The 11,700-nt window shown below is 41.2% G+C and overlaps 1 protein-coding gene across 3 annotated transcripts in view; it reads left to right on the plus strand.

Moving 5' to 3' along the window:
* Nucleotides 1–8,204, plus strand: part of UGGT1 (UDP-glucose glycoprotein glucosyltransferase 1) — an 85,989-nt gene extending 77,785 nt beyond the window's left edge. For all 3 annotated transcript variants that reach the window (XM_075004451.1, XM_075004448.1, XM_075004450.1), the window contains exons 37-41: nucleotides 402–562; nucleotides 807–921; nucleotides 2,792–2,908; nucleotides 5,762–5,930; nucleotides 7,128–8,204. In XM_075004451.1, coding sequence (XP_074860552.1) covers nucleotides 402–562; nucleotides 807–921; nucleotides 2,792–2,908; nucleotides 5,762–5,930; nucleotides 7,128–7,153 — 588 coding nt within the window. In that variant the 3' untranslated portion in view covers nucleotides 7,154–8,204. The remainder of the gene's footprint in view (nucleotides 1–401; nucleotides 563–806; nucleotides 922–2,791; nucleotides 2,909–5,761; nucleotides 5,931–7,127) is intronic.
* Nucleotides 8,205–11,700: the final 3,496 nt, after the last annotated feature.

The raw sequence follows: 11,700 nt of genomic DNA on the forward strand, positions 1-11,700 counted from the left end.
GCACCTCTGCAGCTGCTGGCCAGAGAGCAAATAGGTCACTTCCTCGAGTGCCAGGGGAACTTGCGTGGCTGCTGCTTCTCCTGGGAAGGGCCAGCAGCTACACTTGCCTGGGGAACACTGGGGGCTGCCACTTCCCTGAGGCTCCCAGGGAGGGCTGGAGGCTGCCTCTTCCCCCATTACCCCTATCCCCAGGGCTTGGCAGAGCTGGGAGGAGCCGCCCCTCCTTGCCATATCTCCTTGTCCCTTATTTGGCTTGCTTAGGGCAGGTTATAATTAATCTTTCTCTGAATACTTTTTCAACTTTAACAATGAAGTCCTAACCCACACCTCAAAAATAATCCCACACTAGTTTGCCAAAGTGTCTGTGCCCAGGCTAAGTAAAATACATTTCCCTTTGCTAGATTGTGCGGACAGACCTCAAAGAGTTAAGAGACTTCAATTTGGAAGGTGCACCTTATGGCTATACTCCTTTCTGTGAAAGCCGAAGAGAGATGGATGGCTACAGGTTCTGGAAGTCAGGATACTGGGCAAGTCACTTGGCTGGAAGACAATACCACATCAGGTACTGAAGAATTCAGTATTATCAGGTAGACCATAGGGCTCTTGCTGGGTTAAATTTTGAAGGTAATGAAAGACTGGATAATGAGCCAACAATACTGGGATACTGTTTTCAGAGAGTCTTTGAATTTATACATCATAACTTCATTCCTCTGGGTGGGTTCAGCTAAAATTACATCCTTTTTGAATTTTGTAAATGGATATGACAGGTGTCATGTTTTTAACAACTGTGCTGTTTTTGTTTTTAGTGCTCTATATGTTGTGGATCTGAAAAAGTTTAGGAAGATAGCTGCTGGAGACCGGCTAAGAGGACAATATCAAGGTCTGAGTCAGGATCCTAACAGTCTTTCCAACCTTGATCAGGTGTGTGTGCTTTGATTTTTAGTTTTTGCAGTGAGACAGTAGCTTTCATATACTTACAATTCTCTTATCTTTTAATTCCTGTCAAGGTGATGTATCTTTTCTTCTAAAGGGAGCCCTGGCTAAAGGTTGTGCTTTAATCTGATGCTTTATTCCAAGTTGACATTTGCTTGCTTTATTTCTCCATTCCCTAACACATGGTAGTTTTAAGCTAGTGGTTGTTCTGATGCATTGTACCAATCCCACACTTCAAATTGGATTCATCAGACAGTGACAAACTTTCAACAGCAATAATGAGTATTATCATTATGCTGTAGCCCATACAGTGCATTGGAGCCTGAGTTCTGTAGATGTAAGGTTAATTCCAGGCAGAACACTGCTTCAGTGTTACACGTTTTTCTCCTGGGCAGTTGTATCATCAGTATCGTTTTCACTGACTATTAGTTTTTCAATATTAGGTAGAAATTTTACTTAGGTTTTCAAAAAAATGAAAACAAGACCCATGAAATTGCATTGTGGCAGGCTGCTACAAGAGAACACATATTGTAGTCCATTCTGCCCTGAGTGCTTTACTTCTTCAGGTCTGCATCAATTCTTAAAACTTTGGGTTTCCCACTGAAGTCCTCTATTATAAAAACGAAAACACTTGCACACAGGCAGTAGCCACAGTTCAGGTTTCCTCACTGCCTGGCAGGTGGTCCTCAGTACAAATATAAGAAAAATCTCTGGGTGTGACATTTAATTGTCAATGTCTGTTTGCTCCTTGGCCTCTCAGCTGATCTCTCAAGACAGTATAAAGTTTTAGTGACGCTTCATTGGTATGGACATCTTTCTCTTTGGAAGGGTCCTCAGACCAATTCAGGTTATATCTTATAGGACAATGGAAAGATTTTAGATCATAATGTTTGGTTATTGTTAGCATCAACCAGATTGCAATTAAGGTCGTGAAGGTAAAAGTCTGTCTAATCCATTACCAGTTTCTTGAGTTGTCCAGTCTTCCTTGGGTTTTCCTAGTTATAGGCTGAAGAAAGCTTTGTGTATTCAAATACTCATTTTTATTTTTATATCTATCTTGTAGAAGTGGAAGAGACTTTGAGAGGTCATTGAGTCCAGTCCCCTGCCCTCTTGGCAGGACCTGTCACCATCCCTGATGGATTTTTTTTTTGTTAAATCTCTTTGCTCCTGGACCCCTAAATGGCTCCTTCAGGGATTGAACTCACAATCCTGGCTTTAGCATGCCAATGCTCTAAACACTGAGCTATGCCTCCCCCTGTAGTCCTATGTGCTCAGCTATATGTATAGAGGAGAGACTTTTTTCATCTGAACTGTATACAGTATTAGAATAATCTTGTGTGTAGATTACAAATGTTTTTATTAGTGTTAGGAGTTAGTGGGACAGTTTGGCAGAGTAACTGTGCTGTTACTGTGCCATGGGGCCATTGCTCCATCTTCTAAACAACTGTTCAGGTGCCCACTGGAATCTCTTGTTAATATCTCTTTGGCAAACGACAATTAGAGCTAGTGCACACGGAGCATTAGCTGTAGGGACACAAATCCAGGTACCAAATGGAAATAAAACCTCTCAAAATGATAAATGAACTGAAATTTAACATTGAATGTGGAATTTGTTTAAACTGTATGGGGGCTGGTTCTGGTTTTTGCCAGAGAATCTAACTTCTATAGATTTTTGTTTAAGTAATTCATCTTTCATTCACGAGAAAACCCTTATTTTTCTTCTTGCATATAAAACACATTATGCTTTACAGGTTATAGTTTCTCATAGGACAATCCTTGGGAATTCTGAGGTAAATGATTTCCCCCCCTCCCCGCCCACTGTTGTGGATACCGCTAATACATTTTGTCCTTCAAACAGGATTTGCCGAACAACATGATCCATCAGGTGCCTATTAAATCACTGCCACAGGAGTGGCTTTGGTGTGAAACATGGTGTGATGATTCTTCAAAGAAGAGAGCAAAAACCATTGATCTGGTAAGGCGATTATGGCTCATAAGTAGATTTAACTTAATTTGTATCTTAGCATATTGCTGTAAAATAGAGAGATTAGCACTACCCTTTGGTAACTGACCAAAAAGTAGAAATCGCTGGTTGACATTCACCTTTCACCAATGTGCAGTAGTTAGGATCTGAGTGGCACACAGCAGGGAGAGGGCCAAGTTGACTTCCTTTCCATAGACCTGTTGGACCAGGCTAAATTTAACCCAAGGATGTGGGGAGGACAGATCTTCCTTCTCTGAGGTAGCCTGCCCCTTGAGACCAAATAAACTCACCTTCCCTCCACTATCTGGGCGTTTTTAAAAGGTGCCAGATACCCAACTTTCCATAAAAGCTCCTCTACTACAAAATCAAGTAATGAGAGACTTGACTGTCAGCGACACACTAGCCATTTGGAGACATTTTATAGACTATGAAAAAAGCCTGAGGCCTAATAAGGATAAGGCTCTAAATTAGTTAACACTTCACAGAGTTAATTTCCCCTCCATGGAGGTTCACATCTCCCCATCAGCCACAATGAATGTTCACAATCACCTTGACCAATGACCCTAATTTACAACGGACAGCAACTTTCTTTTGCAGTAATTTTCTTACCAATATACCCACCTCTGTATTTCCACTCCAGTTCATCTGATGAAGTTGGCTTTACCCACAAAAGCTTTGATCCTATTAGTCTCTAAGGTGCTACAGCATTCCTTATTCTTTTTATAGATGTTATGGCCAGGGATGAGCTCCTAGCCATTTAGAGAGGTCCTGTGGCTATTTGAGCACTAAAAAGTACGCAAAGAGAAAGAAAAGAAACCATTAAGATACAGGATAGTCTGTGATGTGCCTGACGAGTTTAAGGAAGCACTACCTCAGACACAGGATTAATAAAGCTGTGGCCGTGGAAACGAGTAGGACATCTCAAGGAAAGCAGAGGAAGTGATGAATTACATCATCATGGATAAAAAGGTTGTAGTGCTGCCTTGAATAGGTGAAGATGGCCAATACTTGCATGACTGACCTTCAGTAGATAGAGACAGTAGCACTTCCCAACTTCACATAAGGAAAGAAGGACAATCCAGGGAACTATAGACCCGTCAGCCTTACCTCAATCCCTGGGAAAATAATGGAGGGAATCCTCAAGGAATCCATTTTGGAGCACTTGGAAGAGGGGAAAGTGATCAAAAGTAGCCAACATGGATTTACCAGGGGCAAGTCCTGCGTGACCAATCTGATTAGCTTCTATGACGAGGTAACAAGTTCTGTGGACATGGGGAAGTCGGTGGATGTGATATACCTTGACTTCAGCAAGGCTTTTGATACGGTCTCCCACAACATTCTTGTCCATAAGTTAAGGAAATACGGATTGGATCCTTGGACTATAAAATGGATGGAAAGCTGGCTTGATGGTCGGGCCCAACGGGTAGTGGTCAATGGCTCAATACCTGGATGGCGGTCTGTTTCAAGCAGAGTGCCGCAAGGCTCGGTTCTGGGGCCGGTGTTATTCAACATCTTTATTAATGACCTGGATGAGGGACTGGATTGCACCCTCAGCCAGTTTGCGGATGACACAAAACTAGGGGGAGAGGTAGATACGATGGAGGGTAGAGAGAGAATCCAGAGGGACCTGGATAAATTGGAGGACTGGGCCAAAAGAAATCTGATGCGGTTCAATAAGGAGAAGCGTACAGTCCTGCAGCTGGGGCGGAAGAATCCCAAACATTGTTACAGGCTGGGGACCGACTGGCTCAGCAGCAGTACGATGGAAAGGGATGTAGGGGTTATGGTGGATGAAAGGCTGGATATGAGTAAACAGTGTGCCCTTGTAGCCAAGAAGGCTAACGGCATACTAGGGTGCATTAGGAGGAGCATTTGGAGCAAATCTAGAGAAGTAGTTATTCCTCTTTATTCGGCGCTGGTAAGGCCACATCTGGAATATTGTGTCCAGTTTTGGGCCCCCCAGTATAAAAAGGATGTGGATTTGCTGGAGCAGGTTCAGCGAAGGGCAACAAAAATGATAAAGGGTCTGGAGCACAAGACCTATGAAGATAGGCTGAGGGATTTGGGCTTGTTTAGTTTACGGAAGAGAAGACTTAGAGGTGATTTAATAGCAGCCTTCAACTTCCTGAGGGGGAGCTCTAAAAAGGAGGATGAGAAACTGTTCTCAGTGGTGTCAGATGGCAGAACAAGGAGTAATGGTCAGAAGTTGAAGAGGGAAAGGGGTAGGTTAGATACTAGGAAAACTACTTCACCAGGCGCATGAAGCATTGGAATGCGTTGCCTAGAGAGGTGGTGGATTCTCCATCCTTTGAGGTTTTTAAGTCCCGGCTGGACAAGGTCCTGGCTGGAATGACTTGGTGGGGGTTGATCCTGCTTGAAGCAGGGGGCTGGACTAGATGACCTCCTGAGGTCCCTTCTAGCCCTGTGATTCTGTGCTGAGGCTGTCACAGAGCCTGTCCCTTACGCAGATTGCCCACATCTTTACTGACCAGCAATTTTCTCTTTTTGTTTTGCAAGCATTGCTTTGCTTCTTCCTCCTGTATCAATTTCCTGGTTAACTGGAGAAGTGATTGTTAGCATGAGTTGAGAATAGATTTTAACCTGTATGCTCTCCACCTCCTACGAAACATGCTGCAGTAGGAGTGGCTTTCCTTTTCAGTTGGGTATTGTAGATAGTTGAATTGCAACTACTCTGATCCAGTAGGAAGTATGTCCCATATTCACTTTGCTTTTAAAATCCGGTAAACTTGGAACTTCAACGTATGTGAGTGAACACAGACCTGTCTTTATTTGCATGTGTGCAAAGTTCATCTGTCTCAGTAATGAACCATGTTTAATTTGCAGTGTAATAACCCAATGACCAAAGAGCCCAAGCTGCAGGCAGCAGTGCGCATTGTCCCAGAGTGGCAGGATTATGATCAAGAAATTAAACAGCTATACAGTCGTTTCCAGGAAGAGAAAGAATCTGGAACCATTACTTCAGCAGATGGGATGCAACAGCCAGACAGAAAAGGTAAGCTGTACAGTCTTCCATTTAGAGAAATGGCTGTTATTGAAACTAAAAGTTTGCTGCCCTCACATTGCACAGTCTGCAATAGCGTTCACCTGAATTTCTTCCCAGCTGTTGGAAAGTACTTTCTTACTTGACCATTTTAATGGACGTGTACTACCTCATATGATGCACAAGATAACTGTGCCACTGTAAGCTGGCATAACTACATTTTTTTAGTGGAAGTCAACTGCAGATGACATGAGGAAGAGACATTTATTGGTACATTGTGTGCATTTTTCAAGATGCAAATGTTGTAACGAATCTAGGCTAAGCAAAGCACCTCATACTTCTGTGAATTGAACAGAAGGGGAATTTTCCAGACATTGAATGTCATCCTTACTACTGGGAAGCATTTGGCAGGACACAGGCTTCAGTCTATATTGCATGTTCTCAAGTAGTTTTCAGCAACAGTGCACTTGCACCATTGTAGACAATTGTAAGTATTCCTATAAGCAGAACTAAACCATTTTGAACACCCTTCATTCTTCTCCATTTCAAGTAAATTATCTACCATATTTTGGCTGTAGTTTGGAATGTATTTTGAATAGTGCTAATATATAGCTTCTGCAATACATTTCAAGTCATCATTAGAACTTTGCAAATACTGGTTAAGAAATGTACTGGAGAGCAGATTGAAAAATTGGGCATAATTTTGATCACAAAAAGCAAGAGCAGCTTTTTTGAAGAGAATTGCGTGGCAGGGTTCCAGTAACATGAGCACAGACCTCAAGGCTGGCTGTAAGTTCATAAATTTCAACCTACCTCTTAATTTGTCAATAAATGAAAAAATGCCATTTAATACAAAGGTTAAGGGCAGTTTTCCCTGTGTGCTTGGTGGCCACCCAGGAGAGATTTAGGTGCCATTCAGCTGATCAGTAGAATGCCCACAGCCTGCAGCATGTGTTTCTGCTGGTGGTGCACATCCCCATATGCCTTGGTGCACATAACAAATTTACTCTGCCCATGGACCAAAAAAAAAATTAGGGGAAACCCTGGTCAAGGAGATTACTGCATACAAGTAGCCCTTACAGTTCTTAGGGGGATTCATTTGTGTAATTCTGTTCTAAGAGAACAGTCTTTAGGCTTGTAAATCCAGTTTCACAGATGGCTGAAATTCAACCTAACAATTAATTTTCATCCTTTTTTTCCATTCTGCAGATCTAGGAGCACACATGGAATTATGATCCAGGGGAAAAGATGAAGTAAGACTGTTGCATAGACAATTTTTATATCAAATACTAGGGTTTTTTTTTTTCCAGTATGTCTGCGAAACTGCTGAGAAATGGAGTGGGATGTCGATGTATGCGTTTTTATCATTTGCCTTTGGGTTGATTTCTGCATAGGAAATAGGATCAAGGTACGGTTTTTGCACCTGTGGAAGAGATGGAAGTGCTTACAGGGGATTGTAGATGTTTAGTAATGGAAGTTCAAAGTTTGTTGAAAGCAGCAGGTCAGTTCATGTAGCTGTTGCCACATACAACCACTATTGGACATGATTCTATCAGCCACAGATATCTCACTCAAGAGCATATGGCAAATGCATACGCAGTGAGTGGTGAGAAGGTGATAGCATGAGTCCTTAACTCAAACAAGTGTTTTGAGGTGGAGCTTGTTTTTCCAGGATTCATCAAGCTTGGAGTCATGCCTTGAACTGGTCCAACGTTGCAGTTTTCAGAGGGTCCACTTTGTGTTCCTTATGGCACTGCTACGGAACAGCAGTTTTCAATTATTTAAATTGAGACAGGCTCTGTTTCCTCACTTTTGAAGAGTTGGCAAACTACCCACCCCATGTTTTCAAACAAACAAAAACCCAAACCACTTCCAGCTGTAAATGCTACCAAGGTTAATATTTTGTATCTGATGTACACATCAGGATTTTTTTCTGATTTTTCCCTCCTAAAAGTGCTCTTTTTCTCTCTCTCAAACTCTTCAGAGTTTTAAAACATATCTGTAGGGCATTAATACTGCTGTGGTTCATTGTTTCATGAATGGTTTTGCTCTTTATGAAAATCTGTGGATTTTTGATCATGTAAATTTCATTTTTCTTCAAAGATGTAACATCAATAAAACCTTGGAGTTCTTAGGTTTTTGTGTCAGTTTTCACATTCACCCTTCTTTCCTTTGCTTCTCCTTACTGTGGAGCATAATAATGGATTCCTCTTGTTTGCATACTTCTTTTTTTGTTACTTTCCTGCAATAAGTTTCATTCAGGTGTACAAGACAGAAAACATCTTTCTCTGAGTAATTGTGGTCTGAGGATTAGTGTCCTAACTTTCTTCAATGAAATTTTCTAATAAACCTGTTGGAGGTATTAATTTTAAAAGAAGTTACGCCACTAGAGGCCACTTTGTAAAGTGAATTACTGTCTGCTCAGGTTCAATGTGTACATTTTACCATAGATGGAGTGTATACTATCAAAACAAGTTCCTTTCAGAAAATATCGGTGGGGTGAGTTGACAAAGTTGGCCTGTGATTGGATAGCACTGTACCTTTGTCCAAAAGACACAGTTCTTGTAGTGCTGGGAATTAAAGCCCCTCATCCAAGAAGAAGAAAACTCTCCATATTTCAACAGCTTTGAACAAGCTAGGGCTTCCTTTTCAAAGCTAGACCCCAGTGGCTGTCAGAACTGCACAGAAATGCCAGTTTCACACTGAGCTGGCCTTCTCTGAATGCACAGAGATACTGCAATGGTGTATGCTGTTCTATTTTACCAAACAAGGCCCAAGCATTCTGGCCAAAATGATAGGTTTCTGCATTAGTCTTAATTTAGCTTTGAGAGTTTTCTTTTAACAGTCTATGGTCTGTGCTGTTGTCATGACGTAAGCCTACTTACGTCATGGTGTGTAATTCTCTGACATCTACTTGAAGTTAGAAATCAGCTCAAACCACCCTACATTGTGTATAGAACTACTGTAGCAAATGTAAACTGTGTAAATGCTCTGAGACTGAAAGGACACATTTTTGGAGGAAAGAGGTTTTTTGTTTTGCTTACTTTAAGGGAATTTTTTTTTAATCACAACCTGATGGCAAGATCCTTTTTGGAAATAAAATGGAGCAGTGGCAGCCCAGTGGGTGCTATTGATTCAGAACAGCAGCATGGAGCAGTAGGCACCCCCCAGTGATGCAGTCACCACCACCTCCTGCATCCTGTCCAGCTATATCCCACTCACCTTTAAAACTAAAGAAGTTGTTCCTAGAGTTCTCCTGCGTGCTGGACAGAGGGGCAATGGCTCCCTGTGCCCCCTTTCCATCTCTACACAATAGGATTGGGCCCAACCGGCTGTTGCCCTGTGAAAGAGTACTACTCGCAGAGACAGATAATAAGGTCTTCCTTCGACTCTTGGTATCCCAGTATTTCACTGACCTTTTAAACTTTAAAGCACATACCCTGCTGCCTCTGCTACTAATTGATACAATGTGTGTTGCCTACATGGCAAACGGTGATACTGCAGATGTATTTTTAACAGTTCTTAAATCCCCCAACTGGCAGCTTAGCACTAGGAACTCAAAGGCCCTTGTCTTGTGACCAAAGTGATGGGCTGCAAGCAAGTAGCAACAGTGTTTCGTCGGGCAGGAATTCATTAAACCAAGATTCAGCTCAGTTCCATTATGTCTGGCTAACACAGCACACATATTTTCTATCCAGCAGCTCTTAATGCACCACTCTTAAATTATCCTTGGAGCTGTCATAATTAAGGGTGGAAAATGAGTTTTAAACCCATTCCAGTGTAAATTGAATCTAGTTTTATACATTCTAAAATTTTTCCCCATAAAAAGATTGAACACCCACATACTAAGTAACAGAGAGGAAGCCGTGCTAGTCTATACACTATCAAAACAAAAAGCAGTCAAGTAGCACTTTAAAGACTAGCAAAATAGTTTATTAGATGAGCTTTCGTGGGACAAACCCACTTCTTCAGACCACAGCCAGACCAGAACAGATTCAATATTTAAGACACAGAACTGTTTTTGGTTCTCTGTGTCTTAAATATTGAGTCTGTTCTGGTCTGGCTATGGTCTGAAGAAGTGGGTCTGTCCCATGAAAGCTCACCTAATAAACTATTTTGCTTGTCTTTAAAGTGCTACTTGACTTTTTGTTTTGACCACATACTAAGGTGATAATAGGAATTTCCAGCACCTTAAAACTGACAAGTTTCTGAACAGCAAGCAAACCCAGGTGCTAACTTCTGATTTTTTTGCTGGTGAAACCCTTTATACAACATTTAATACAACATCTAGTATCCTACTTCTTGCCAGGATTACCTCATTTTAACTACTGAAACATGCCATTGAATGGACACAGACTGGTGAAATAGCAGTGATATTTACTTTTCAGTGTTTCACTCTTTAATTACAGACTTGGTCTGCTCAGTGGTTTTCAGGGTGAGTGCCCAAGGAGAAGCATGATGAGAAGACAAACATTAAGTTCTAGAAATATTTATAGTTAATGGAGTGTGAAGTGTAAGATTGCTATATAAATCAACTTGTTCAGAATTTAGTAACTTGGAAAGCTATTAAATAGGCCACCCCTATTAAGAACATATTCCTTCTGCTTGGTAAAGATTTTCTTCTTCCCTTCATTCAACTGCCTCTCCTTATTCTTGGTCTGATTCAGAGAAAAATATATCAATTGCCTGGGTATAGAAGTAAGTCTAATTAGGTATGATCTGAATGAGAAACTACTCTTAATAGGAATCAGAGGGGTAGCCGAGTTCATCTGTATCTTCAAAAACAAGAAGTTCTGTGGCACCTGATAGACTAACAGCTATTTTCAAGCATAAGCTTTCATGGCCAAAGACCTGCTTGGGAAATTCTGCAATTCTTTTGCAGTACATTTTAAAAGTTCTGTATTTATTCTTATTAAACATAGGTGAAGTTTATGTGCTAGACAGAGTGACTATGCACTACTTCAGCTATATTTAGTACAATGTTTTCTTAAAAAGTCCTCACAACAAAAAAAGCAATATATGCAGCAGAAACAAAATGAAGTAATTTAAACAGGTATAACAATTTAGTAGTAAAATTGTATCTGGTTTTAATAACAGTAAATCTGCACCAGAGTTTCTGAATGCATGGTACGTGTGCCCTGAGGGGTACACAAGAGCAGTGCAGGGTGTACATGTGCTGGAGCCATATGCAGCCCTTTGAGCAATCAAATGCTCAGAGCTACAAGAGTGCTGTGCACCACTCTGCACACAAGTCCCGCTACAGCGCTTGGCGGGAGAAGTGTGTGGTAGCAGCTCCAGTGAGTCACCTGCATTGGCTTACACTGGCAGGGGGAGGGCTAGGGCTGCCTGGCTGTAGAAGAGGGGATGGGGGATTGGGTTAAAGCGAGGAGCTGGGGGTGCCTAGCTCTGGAACATTGTAAGTATTACATGAAGTGATAAAGTTGTTATTTGTACAATTTTAGTTTAATTACAACTGAAAGGGTTTAAAATGGACCGCTTCCTTGCAAAACCAAGGAATAAAACTGCAGATTTGGAAGAAGGTTGTACACAGGAAACCATATCAGAAACACTGACTTAACTGTGGCCCTCAGAAGTTTGAAACCTAGATTTGAACATCTGATTTCATCCAAACAAGCTCAAATTTTACAATAAATTTTTTTCTTGTAACTTCATTGATCACTTTTCATTGTTTGCATAAAAACATATGTATGAATAAAAAAATTGGACTTTGTGCGAAGAGGATAAATAAAATGTTAGATGAACATAATTGTAAGTGTGCCAA

Source organism: Carettochelys insculpta, chromosome 10 (assembly GCF_033958435.1).
Source record: "Carettochelys insculpta isolate YL-2023 chromosome 10, ASM3395843v1, whole genome shotgun sequence".
Taxonomy (NCBI): domain Eukaryota; kingdom Metazoa; phylum Chordata; order Testudines; family Carettochelyidae; genus Carettochelys; species Carettochelys insculpta.